Raw genomic sequence first — 13,938 nt, 5'->3', positions numbered from 1 at the left:
AGTATTTAACTCTTGATTTACAGTAATAGACAAGCGCAGTTGACCTGTTTTTGTAGAATGCACTAGTAAAAGGTCAATAAAGTAGATATTTAATCGAATGGATAAAAAGTTAAGACCGCAACTTTAAAAAAAAATCTTAAAGCATCTCACTTCCTCCTACAAATTCATAACCTTTTTTATGATCTTACAAGTATAACAGGAGACTGCAGTTTCTATAGGTGCCAGCTCAGTTCAAAACCAGAACACAAACAGTGAAACTATATAGGTTTACAATGAAGCATAAAGTTTTCTTTCATGCACTTAACCTTTGTGTGGGGGGCCGGGGGCTGTCTATCCCTAAATTTCTGTACAACTGTCTAGATTATACTGAACTAACGAACCTTCTCTGTCTTCCCAAAGAACTACCATGAAAAATATTCAGAAAGTTTCAGTACACTGCCCTCTGCTATCTTTCCCTTGGTAAACACTTCATGTGCTATGCATGTTATACTTTTGAGAACTAATATTTGGTGCCTTCTATGAAATTTTAAGAAGGGAGTTCACCAAAAATTAAATGGACAAAGTTCTTTGTTTGAGCCTTGAATATTTGGCAGGTCCGTCGCTGGTAGATTATTCTATACTTCTCAGATAAAGTGAGCTAAAATTATGCATGCAAATATATTTCTGATCAATCTCAAACAGGAAGCAGAAGTTCTCAATAAAAATTCCCAGGACAGGGTCAAGAATTTTGTGCTTTGAAGTAGACATGCAGGGAAAAAAAATTTAAAATCCTCCATAATATTCTTTCTAGCAAATTTTCCATTAAGGTCCAATAAGATGTTCAATCTACTAGGAAAAAATGAATACAAGGTTTAGCCAGAATTATTTCTACGTTACACCTAATCATAATCATAATATTTATGAATTTCAGACTGCATCAAATCGATTGTTAGCAACAAGCCAAGAACCTCAATCTATTCTTTAATAGGAAAATTAGCTTTAAATATTAATACAAAAAATAAAGAGTGGAATAAAGTTCCCACAATTACCTCATCTAGAGCATCCAATACTGATGGAAGCAAGTCCTCAGACGCCTGATGTAAACCATTAGCATTGACACAAAACAATAATATGCTCAGATTAGAAGCTTGAAAAGGAGCATAAGGATAGTGATACAGCACTACTTGATGGGTAAAACATATTTGTACGAACATGTTGATGTCAAAGTACAAACTTGTGCATGTAACTTTGTTGGACAGAAACACAAAAGTCATACAGCAAAATCTGGAATGTAAGTTCTGAGACGAAAATATATCTTGAGTAAAGATTGTCAATTTGCTACAGAGAGAGATAGCCGTTGCTGGTCAACAGAAAGCTCCACCTTACCTCCAGTTTTGAATAGAGAGATTGAAGATTGCAACAAAATAAAAAGTTCTCTACATAAATTTTTTGTAAATTTAAGTTAATTTTAGAGCTTCCAAACCTATTACCATTATTCAAAGAAAGACACCTTTCTTGGCCATATGAGCTTCGTTTTAAGAATTCCTATAATGCCCTCGCGTTTGAAAGACTACTGAAATGCCCTTGTACTGGAAGAATTCACCAAAACGCTCTCTCACTTGGAAACTTAACAAAAATACCCTCTCCCATAAAAAATCAGCTGAGATCCCTTTACAATTGAAAATTTTTTAAAATAATAACAAACCAAAGAAGATGCCTGTTTTTTTGACAATCCGAGTACAACACTCTTTTACGCTTCATGCCATGCAAGCATTGCATGCACCGGAATACTAGTGGAGAGTTTAACAAAACTCTTCTTCCAAATAAGAATTCACCATGAGGTTTATGGATAAAGCAGCTTCCTAAAAGCCAACCTTCACACAAAGTGCGAACACATTTTTCTCCCTTAATTTAATATATGCATAAGAATGAAGATGAACACTTTAACTTAGGCTAGAGATTGTAATGTCTAACTAGCAATCGGTTTCTAATTAATTTTCATAAGTAAACATAGAACAGAAAATATGCTACTTCTTTTAGGGAAATGTTCTGCATTGGAATTAGAGTAAACTTCTTTCTTGGATAAGATTTTGCCACCTTTTTATCAAGGAGCTTCATTAAAATCTCCAATCATATTTTTCCGATAACAGGGAAGTTTGTCGCTTCTTCAGAAGCTGAAACATTTATTAAACTTTCTTATGAAAAAATTGATGCCATGTTGCCAGACTAAAAGGAGATTTCATACTTCTTCCAATAGTAGGATACCCAAGGAAAATAACAAACCTTGGATGTAGTCGGGGAATGAACATGAAACACCGTATGATGGAAGTCTGTGTACGCATTAGACCTTGCTCCTGTTCCAAGAAGTTTCTCACGCTTTTTACTTCCAAGGAAAGCAACATGCTCGATCATATGAGCAATTCCCTGCTCATCCTCTTCCTCATTGATGGATCCAACATGGACTTCCATGTGTGCCTCAAACCTAGAATTTGAAGGATGTTAAACTGCATGGAATATTTTCGACACTGCAAAAGCAACTAGAGATAAGTGTATACAGTTGACAGAATGAAATGAAAGCCCTTTAATTAGTGCCAGAAAATAGAGTAACCCTCTAGAAGATTGGCAGGTTATGTTAGACTACATGCATTGTCTTATTCTGCCGCATTGTCTTATTCTGCCGCCGCTTAATTATGGTACCTACAGCCACACAGTTCAGCCAACAGATTTTTGTATATGTGGCATAATTTTTCTTGCATATGATATAATTATAAACACAATATGACAGAAAACAAATACAAAAACATTGAAAATAATGTATAATGTGTGTCGCGTTGACAACTTTATCAGAAATGTTTAATGATTAAAATTCAAGAGAGAAATTTATTGCTACCAGCATTGTTAAGGTCAAAAAGATGTCGGGAACGTGGGACACAATAGCGAACCTCAACCCGGGTTTCAATCATCCCAAAACGCGTTACACTAGCGTTTTGGGTCCCATACTCTGCGACACGATTTAGAATTCAAATTAGTTAGTATTTTGGGCAAAAACAACTATTCTCAGAAAAATAAAATACAGAAAGCGTACTATAATTGCAACTTGAAAATTCTTTTGCCATTCCTGATCCTCGAATTTGACTCTTGCGTGAAATTGTACATCCAGGAACTCAGATTCCTACATTTAAAAACCGAACCTAAAGCGTGCCACATTCCCTAGCATACCATATAAACCTACCCCCCTCGTACCCATTTCCAAACAAGTGGCGTTTACACTCCCTAGTGTACTATACAAGCCTACCCTCTTTACCCGATCCTGAATAAGTGGTGCGCCACATTCCCATTCCCGTTCCATGAACCAGAACGAACCGGGTTCCAAGCAACTATGCCAAAAACAACTTTGATATTACTAGAACAAGTTCACCAGAAAAAGAATGTCGGGTGTGCTCAACAAGTAACGCAGATCATGTGGAATACCTGTTTGCTGGAAGTTTATTCGGAAGAATAATATAGCGCAGACCATTTTTCAATTGTCCTCGATGCAACTTTGGGTGAGGAGGAAGTGGAGAACTTAAAACCCCTTCTATTTCTGTTTTTTCTGCTTCAGAAACCCAGATGCTTGGTTTGTCAAGAAGTGCTTCTGACCATGCTGTGTTAGCAACATGTGGTTCATCAGGTCCTAATGCTGCATAGGCAATCTGAACTGATTTTCTCTGGGAACATAAAGAAGCAGTCAACAAGCAGACATGTTTCATTAATTCGAGTTGTGACAAAAAAGCATGGCACAGATGCAATTCATTTCATCATCTCAATAACACATAAATGTTATGAAAGTAAGAACATTGACCAACATAGTTTTCTGTGTGTTTTGGGAATTTGATACAAGAACATGCATAGATAATCGATGTAGCTTCCTTATCTTTATTGAAAGATACTGTTAATGTATGACGCATTGTGATGATCAAGGTTTTAAATGTTGGATGCCGGGTTCATGTTGGACGGCTAAAATCCATATCAGATCGCGGAAATCAGGGAAATATCGGGGAACATGGACTAAATATCGGATTGTCATATTGGATGGTGCGCGTATGTATAATATCATGTCCTAAATGTAATCTAAGTATTCCTAAATTCAATATAAGCATACTTTATAAATTCTAGAGGCGGCGTCGGCGATGGGTGGATTCCAACGTCGAAGGAAGACAGTGCCGGAGATGGGACGTCGCAGGGAAGCAGTGTCGGAGCTCTTCTTCTTCTTCTGCTCGGGGTCCTTCGGATGAGTCACCGACCACCCTCTTCTTTTTATCCCAACGACGAGATACGCTGTCGTCCTCAAGTTCGGTTGGGGTTCGGATTTCGAGGCGCAAAGGGAGATGGACAACGGGGACCGAGATCGATGTGGGGAAGGGCGTCGTCGCTCACGAAAGGAGTGATGGGTTTCCAAGTCCGCTGCAACCCTAATTTTTCTCTTTTCTTTCTATCGGGTTCATAAGAAACTCTTAAACATGAGAACGAATCAAACGGGCTTGGGTTTTTATCACTAAACCCAAACCCCAATAACAAAAAAATAGATCTAAAAAAAAGGGTCATATCGACCTTTTTTTCAAAGATGAAAAATCGGTCAATATGCACGATATGACCCTGATATTTCCGATTTGGCCCTGAAAACCGACATAAGAGTTGAAAACGCCCATGTCGTGTCGTTCAAGCCCTCAAACCGACATGTCGAACATGTCAGCCGACATTTAAAACCTTGGTGATGATACCCAATGGTACTGAAAACGAAGGCATCTAATTTACTTTTGGGCAAGCCTACTGCCACATACATATATAAATATAATTTATATACATGTATATACATATACCTATAGCAAAAGATTCAATAACAGAGATCATCTATCACACAACACATAGTTTCTGTAAACATAAGAACCCAACACATCATACTCAAGCTCCTAGGATTATAAGCAATTTAACTGGATAAAGAGGGGGAAACTTATAACCTGTTTTAGACTTTAGTTTCAAGAACAGAAAATGGGTGGGGATGTCCGAAACTAACATGTATCCATAGTTTATATCTTGTCATAGAAAAGACATTGCCAATAATAACAACATAAAAAGAACATGAATACGCTGCTCCCCTCCTGGATTCATTCTGCTTATTTTATCACAAAATACTAAAATTTATGTCAGCCACCTTAAGTGTAAAACTCATACGAATATACAACTAAAAATATGTTGTTACTCACAACTCAATGACAAAATAAATTTCCCGTGAAACTATTACATTTTTCCTTGCTTTTATATTCTTCTATGTGTTCATTCATAATATGAATAGCATTAGCATATTTAAGCATGTGCCCTCTTTATCATGAAAAATCATTCACAAACATGACATAAGAAAATAGTTATGCACTAAGAATATCATTAGTGATGATATGAGGACGAAATAAATAGAACAAAACTTTAAAATAGGTTTGTTAATTGAGAAGTTTGAGAGATGGAAAGTTAAGCTTACTGCATTGCTCCAGAATGGATGTCTATGAATTGAGAAAGTCGGCTTATTCCGGAATGACCCTGCTTGCCTAATGGCATGACCTCTGCACAACTTACGGCTACGAAAGCAAGCAAGAGATTGATGATGTTCTGTAGAAAGCCCCAAAGCACCCTTTCCATTTATTCTTTGGTCATGGTTCTTCCACGAGCAGAATAATCTTGTGTTGGCTTGCAGTTCTATTTTTGCACCACCATGTGTCCATCTTCATCCATTGCAATGCAGTAATAGTTTGCACTTTGGTTAGAAATGGATTAAACAATATCGAAAACTTTAAGCAGGCAACATATTGACATATCATAATATACAGGGGCGTAAAATTATGCACAAAGTTCAGATAACAAATGTTACTCCAACAATTCTTCAGTGAGCTACATCAAAATGAGGACTAGTTAGTAGGAAAACCGTTATAATCCAACTTATGTACCAAGGCTTCACCTTTACAACTGTAAATTTAGCAAAGAACCTAACTTTCTCAATTGCTTCATCAACCAGACCTACTAGCAAAAAAAGGGACTAGCAGAAAATGTTAGGGCAAATTACCGTTGACCTAGAGACCTAGAGCGGCGAGGGTTTGAAAAGGGGCGAGCAAAGAGAAGGCCAGAGCGAACAGGAGAATCTCGAGTCTTTGAGCTCGGAGGCAGAAGAGAGGGGCTGCCCGCCATTAAAGACGAGGTCGAGGTCATTTCTGCGTTTTTTTTTTTTTTTTTTTTGAGATATATAGATAAAGCGCCCCTTTGAAGCCCTCGGGCGAATTAAATATAAGGGGTTTTGTTCGGTGGCCGGCGTTTTTATACGGAGGTGTTTCCGAGAGCCGAGAGGAGGGGTTGGAAAAAATCGGGGAAGAGGAGTGGATGGGGTTGTAGCGGGTTTCGGGTACAGAGAATACGAGGGTGGCGTGATGAAGGTGGTTTTGTGGTGGGCCCAGATGAGGGGAGGAGTTTGAAGGGCTTGTCGATAAGTACCCTCAAATTATATGTATTTTCAATTTGACCTCCAAATCATTATAGTTTTAAACTTGCCCCTCAAATTGTTTGGTTCACTCAAATTTACCCCTCGTCTAAGAAAAAGATTTTTTGGGTATAAGTACCTTTCATATCCATGAACTAAATATTTTGTGAGAAGGAGTTCAGCAAAATCGCTATAAACCAAAACCTGACCCATAATAATAATAATAATTACCAAAGAAATTGAAAAAAAAAGCTTTGATTGCCTAAGTCATGTCTTTTTTAACTTTCTTCTTGCAAAAACCTCATTTACATATACGTATCAAATTAATAATAGAGAAGAAACCGGCAAAATTGGTTGAAAAAACTAAATATGAACTTCAATATTATAATGGACAAATTTTCAAAACCAACCCATTTGATAAACTAATTGCAAAAAACGACCCGTTTCAGATTTATTTAGAGAAACCGACCTGGTTTCAGCACTGTCGCTGAAACCAGGTCGGTTTTTCTAAAAAACTTTACGAAACTTCACGGGAGTTGAACTCCCGTGAAGTTTTTTCTCATAACAAAACTTCACGGGAGTTGAACTCCCGTGAAGTTTCGGAAACTTTTTTTCAAAAACCGACCTGGTTTCAGCGCTGAGGCTGAAACCAGGTCGGTTTTTGCAAATAAAACTGAAATGGGTCTTTTTTTGGGAATAGTTTATCAAATGGGTTGGTTTTGAAAATTTGTCCATATTATAATATATTTTTATTATAATAATTTTCAAATATAAGAGGATAACCATAGGATCATTATCATGAGCTTAAAATGCTCACTACAATTCTCAGGTGATTCGATCGTAACCAGTTAAAAATGAGTTCATCGGCGACGGAAGAGGAAAGTCAGGCGTAAGAAGCTTTTTTCTTCTTTAGGGGATCGAATTTTATGATATAATAGGTTGAGCTTCAATTTTCTTCTCCCAAAACATTTAATTAGGGGATATAATGTTCAGAGTGCCTTCAAAACTAGTACCATTTTAGCAAGATTTAAGTAGAGGGTAAATTTGAGTGATCTAAACAATTTGAGGGGCACATTTAAAACTACATATGATTTGAGGGGGCATATATGGAAGAAAGCCCTTCTAATGTTCATTTTTTTTTATGTGTACTGCTAAGAGCTCATTATTTCTCTTTGCAATTTACAATATAAATACACGCACACATATAAGCCCTCACATTTTGTTGTAATAATATACAAGAGAAGAATAATTATTATGTGCAATTATTATTGCTCGTATATATCCGATGTAAGGCAAAGAGATGGAGTTTCTCCACTTGAACGAGATATGGAAGTTAGCCCAGCTACCTGCACAGAAGAAAGCCTTACATCGGATAGCCTTACATGGGAGCAGGCGATGTAAGGCTTTCTTATGTGCATGTAGCTAGGCTAACTCTCATGTCTCGTTCGAGTGAAGAAAATCCCTCTCTTCTTGCATCGCATGCTCCCACTGTTGAGATTCACTAACTTGCATAGCCTCCTCATAGCACTATGGTTCACCGCTATCTGTCAAAAGTAAAAAATCAAGTGATGAGAGATATCTGGGATTCGGTTTGGGCATCCTAGATGACCTCCTAAGCTCCACGCATTGGGTAGTAGTCTATGTACCTAGCGTCTCTACCGTTCTTCAATCAGAACTGACACTATCTTCCCCATCTGGAAGTTCCTCCAAATCCATATACTCGGATCCACATGCATCCTTATAGCTACTCCCACTACTTTGGCTATCATTGACATTGTCCATGTCCTTGTACATCACTTCTTCATTGAATATCACATTTCTGCTCCTGGTGATTTTCATGTTCTTCTCATCCCAAAGACGATATCCGAACTCATCAATGTCGTATCCAATAAATGTATACTTATGTGACTTAGCTTTTAGCTTGTTCCTGACATGGTCACTGATATGAACATATGTCACGCAACCAAATACTCGTAAATGTGAGAGATTAACTTTTTTGCCACTCCAAAACTCTTCTAGAATCAAAAAATCCAATAGAAGTGATGGCCCATGATGTATCAAATAAGCTGTCGTATGCACTGCGCCTGCCCAAAACATCTTAGGTAGACCTGCATGTAAACGCATGCTCCTCGCACGCTCTGTCAACGTCATGTTCATCCTCTCTGCAACATCATTCTGTTGCGGTGTCACTGGAGTACTCTTCTCTAAACGAATCACGTTCAGGCCACAAAACTTCTTAAACTCCTCTAGCTCGTATTCTCCATCATTGTCCGATCTCAGATACTTCACTTTCAGATTTGTCTCGTTCTCTATCATGCCTTTTCACTTCTTGAATATCATGAACACCTCTAACTTGTGCTTCATGAAGTATCCCACACCTTCCTCGAGTGATCGTCAATAAAGGTGATATAGTACACCGAACCGCCAAGAGAAGACACGCTAGTTGGACCCCAAACATCTGTATGGACAAGCTCTAGCTTCTGAGCTTTAGGTGGTCTTCCACTCTTCTGGAATTTGACCCTCTTCTACTTCCTGTAGATGCAATCCTCACAAACACCAACTTTAACTGAATCAATGCAGGTTATCTTTCCCTGTGAGTGTAAAATCTTCATACCCTTCTCACTCATATGTCCCAGCCTAATGTGCCACAGATCTGTACTTTCCTTGCCAGCTACAATTACGAGTGTGTCACTCGCATGTTAAGTGAGGTAGAGAGTTCATGTTTTGTTGCCGCGGGCAACCACCATAGTACCGTTGGAAATCTTTCATGAATCCTCGGTGAATGTTAAAACATAACCTTTCGCTCCAAGCTGGCCACCAAAAAAATATTCATCTTCAGTTTCTGTACGTGTCTGTCGTTCTTCTGATTCCACTTAAAGTCCTTCATCTAAATCTGCACATCGTCTTTTCCAACAATATTCCAAGGCTCGTTGTCCCCTAAGTACACTTTCCCAAAGTCTCATGCTACATAGTTCTGAAGAATCTTCCTATTAGCAGTGGTGTGAAATGAGGCTCCTGAGTTAATAACCTAAGAATCAGTGTTGTTGTCCATAGCAATGATCAAAACATCTTGCATGATATGAGCCTCCTGCTCGTTCGCATCCTTCTTTTGAGCTTTGCAGACTGAAAACATGTGGCCCTCCTGGCCGCAGTTTCAACACTTTCCTTTGATAGATCTAACCTTCGAGTTCAACCTCTTCTTCTTCGACTTTGACTGATTCCTATTCTGGTTACCCTTATTACGGCTTTGGACTCTCTGCTCAAGATTTAGGGCTAAACTTGAACCTTCTGATTCAGATAACTTCCTTCTAACCTCCTCGGATAGAATCATACTAACAACTTCACTCAGGTTCAACTTCTTCTCCCCGCCGAGTTGTTATTTGCTGTCATGCAACCTACCTAACTATCCGGTAACTACGATAGAATCAATAGGGCTTGCACTTCTTTATCAAATTAATGTGATGTCGACGGAGATAAGTTGATCAGCGATCGTGTTGAACTCGCTGAGATGCAACGTGAAGGAAATACCCTTCTGTCATCTTAAGGTTGAAGAGTGTCTTGACGAGATGCACCTTATTTGCGGTTGACGGTTGCTCGTATGTTTTCGTGAGCGCTTCCATAAACCCCATCATTGTCTTCTCCTTCAATATATTGCGTGTGACTTATTTGGCGAGCGACAACTGGATCTGCCCTAGAGCCTTCCGATTTAGTATTTCCAAGTCCTTGTATGATTCCTCTTTCTTCTTTCCTTTAGCTTTTCCCATCAACAGACGATAAAGATCATTCTGGTACAGATAGTCCTCCATCTGAGTCTTCCAATAGGCAAAGTATGATCTGTCAAACTTCTCAATCGTTGATTTGTTTTCTTCTAACATCTCTTTCAAAACACAAACTTTTGCCGAACGAAGCTCTGATATCATTTGTTGGGGTTGAATACACAAACAACAACATGTGCCCTTCCGGATCTTATGTCAAAAGTAAGCAAGCAAGAAATCATAATAAATAAAAGAATAACTTACAGGAAAGAACAATTAAAATAGGAGAACACCAGATTTAACGAGGTTCAGTAAACGTGCCTACGTTCTCGAGAGCTATACCAGAAATTCTTTGATTAATTGAAGAAGATTACAATGCCCACAATAGGTCACACTCTCTCTAAGATCTCTGATCTCAAAGTGCTCTCAAAACTCTCTATTTTTTGTGTACAATTAACCCTAAAAACTTTTAAGGTTATATATATATATATATATATATATATAGAGAGAGAGAGAGATTAATGGGTATCCTTGTCATAGGAGGAGATTTCCTCCTTGACGCCTCTAAAATCACATGATTGAGCGACATTATGAATGATCCGCTCCGTTGAAGTTGATCTACATATTCTAAAACCCCAACACACCAAGTTTGGGGTGAATCCGTCGTCGTTTGACCCTTCATCCACTCGTATCAATTTTAACGATTTTGAATGAATAGAACTTTTCACATGGCTCGATGGAGGGTCAAACGACGACGAATTCACCCCAAACTTGGTGTGTTGGGGTTTTAGAATATGTAGATCAAGTTCAACGGAGCGGATCATCCACAATGTCGCTCAATCATATGATTTTAGAGGCGTCATAGGAGGAAATCCCCTCCTATGACAAGGATACCCATTAATCTCTCTATATATATAATATATATAAAATATATGTAATATATATAACATAATATATATATATATATATATATATATATATAGAGAGAGAGAGAGAGAGAGAGACCGACGACGGAAGAGAGATGAGAGAGAGAAAGGACAAACTTGATCAAGTTTCGCTTACAGAGCAACTGTAGTGACATGTGGCCTTAATCTGTGATCCTATCATACTACATACGGAGTTGGCGAATGGTGGTTGAGGCTCTATTTCGAGGTGTGATGTAGGGATGCAAGATTAGGTCCAGCATCACTACCAGTTGCTTTTAAGCAACTCTGTACCGAAGGTTCTCCAATTTCTCATATATATATATATATTATATATATATATAATATATATATATATATAATATATATATATATATTATATATATATAATATAAACATGTATCCATCCCGAACCAGAACATCCAAATAACGACATCGGTCGGACTAGTTCTGCACTCGGTCGACTGGATGCAAGGCATCAACGATGACCAGAGGCAAGTGTTTTTAGGCTATTTTCTTACAATCTCATCGGTCGACTGGTGCTTCTCAAACAGTCGACCGATCAGAGTTTTACATGCTGCGTTGATTTTGTTCCATATCCGAAACCAACAAAAGATACATGAGCATAAATAAACTGCTTCCTGATTGACACAACATATGTTAACTATATAGGATCAAATATAACAATGTGCAATTTCTTTTTAAACTAAGAAATAAAATATAATAAATAAAGGTCCATCCAACTTGACCATTTAATCCAAAATATACAATACAAACAATTTTCATTCAATTAAGTTAATGAGCACTGACTGATGCACATTAAAAGTAGCCAAACTATAACATAAATGATAGATAAATGATTAGATATATGTAAAACGAAGCTAACAACTCGTATGTGAAGTTTTAAGCAACTCATACATGACTCATAAGGAATTTCAAACACTCATTAATTCATATTTAACTGATAAGGGTTTCCATTCACACTTAGTAGCGGATTCCTTCTCACATTAATTTTTATTTTTATTATCAAACTTACGTTCTTAATAATAATAGTAATAAATAACTGATGCGGCATAAACATGTACCAAAAAGGTTGCAAGTGCACAACCGTGTCAAGTTATAGTATTTAAGATATCGATCCCACGAGGAAGGTGTTTTGTAGGAGAAAATATAAAATCGGTTCTTATGTTGTGTGCGTGACAAGTAGGAGTGATAAGTGAATGTGATTGTGAAGAGATTGAGAGAATGAAATTGGTGTGTGAATAAGTGCAAAGTGTAAGTGAGAGTGGATTTGAGTATGATCAATAAGGTGAGAAGGAAAAATGAATAAAATAAAAAAAATCAAGAATGAAGAATAAAATTCAAGAATAAAAGAAAATGCAAGAAATTAAAGATGGTGGATTCAATTATAGATATGGATAATCTAAAATTGAACCCACTTCTTAGAAAAAGGGTGATTCCCTAGAGGGTTCTAGCCTAAAGGCGAATCAAACAAAATAAAAATAAACAAAAAGAAAAACTAAACCCAAGAGGGTTCTAGCCTCAAGGTGAATAGTATAAGAAATTAAAATCTAACTACAAAATAAATTGCAAAATCTAAACTACAAAATAAAATTGCAAGAATTAAATGCAAGAAAATAAATCTATTCTATAAGCATGAAATAAATCTAAGGCAAGAGGGTTCTAGCCTCTTGGCTATTTAACAAGAAAATAAAATCTAAACTACAAGCATAGAAATAACTCTACACTAATAAGCAATAAAAGAGAAAAAGAAAGGAAATGCAAACCTTCAAATAATTCTCCATCTTCATCTTCATCTTCATCATCCAACAAAGAGAAGAAGAGAAAAATTTAAAGTGGTGAAAAAATTATTATTATTAATTGCAACTAAAGTTACAATTTTGGAAGGCCTTCTCAATTAAGAGTAGCCCTCCTCTCCAAAAGGAGTTACAAAAATTTTCACACCTCTAACCCCTCACTCTCTACCCCTATTTATAGTAAACATCAGTGAATGAGACATCGATGTCCACTATTTCCAAATTCTGATTTCACGGATAGCTTCGTCTCGTCGAGATAGGCGATTTTCATATATTATATGTTAAATTCCGCCTTCCGGATTAGGAGATATCGTCGTTTCTTTGTGGCCAACCATTTTGAATATGATTTCTTTTCATATTGGATTTTTGATTTTCTCCGGCTTCTACAGGCTACACGACTTGATTCTGGGCTTTTGGATAATTTGAAAATTGATTTTCCAATGTGCTTCTTTGCTTCATTTCTTCATTTAATCAATGGGTTTTTGTTGAGAGATGAGAGTTTGAGATTTATTCTTCATTAACCTGCAATTAAAAGATAAAAACAATTATTAGTGGTATATTTATTCATATAAAATAGATAATGAGGGTATAAATTTGTAATAAAAAGTGATTATCAATAACTGTGCTTAAGATATAGGGTACATTGCACAAAAATGACCTATTGTTTCACATTTATTTCACTTTAATGGTCTCAATTGTAAAATTTTTCATTTAAATAGTTTAACGTTTTACAAAAGTTCAACTAATAACCTAAAGTTTAGAAGGTTGATGATCTGTTGGAAGATGCTGAGAATATTTTCATAAGAGGGCTTATGTAACCTTATAGAGTTATTTTTAACTCATCCTATGTCACTGATTTACACCCAACTACCATTGTGATATATTTTTTTTCCTCCCTAAATTAGACCTAGCTAAAGCTAACATTTTTACATTCTCTCTCCTCAATTCAATGCAAGGAAACATGA

General features: G+C 36.9%; 1 protein-coding gene across 1 annotated transcript in view; it reads right to left on the bottom strand.

The window, feature by feature from the left end:
* LOC109841010 (stromal processing peptidase, chloroplastic) overlaps nt 1-6,424 on the bottom strand; it is a 38,655-nt gene extending 32,231 nt beyond the window's left edge. The window contains exons 1-5 of the mRNA XM_020409850.1: nt 6,071-6,424; nt 5,492-5,732; nt 3,451-3,686; nt 2,263-2,461; nt 1,029-1,073 (exon numbers count right to left, since the gene is read on the bottom strand). Of these exons, the coding sequence (XP_020265439.1) occupies nt 1,029-1,073; nt 2,263-2,461; nt 3,451-3,686; nt 5,492-5,732; nt 6,071-6,213 (864 nt within the window). The 5' untranslated portion in view covers nt 6,214-6,424. The remainder of the gene's footprint in view (nt 1-1,028; nt 1,074-2,262; nt 2,462-3,450; nt 3,687-5,491; nt 5,733-6,070) is intronic.

Source organism: Asparagus officinalis, chromosome 5, assembly GCF_001876935.1.
Source record: "Asparagus officinalis chromosome 5, Aspof.V1, whole genome shotgun sequence".
NCBI classification, from domain to species: domain Eukaryota; kingdom Viridiplantae; phylum Streptophyta; class Magnoliopsida; order Asparagales; family Asparagaceae; genus Asparagus; species Asparagus officinalis.
The sequence above is the reverse complement of the archived record's forward strand: the minus strand, read 5'-3'. Positions and strand labels throughout refer to the sequence as shown.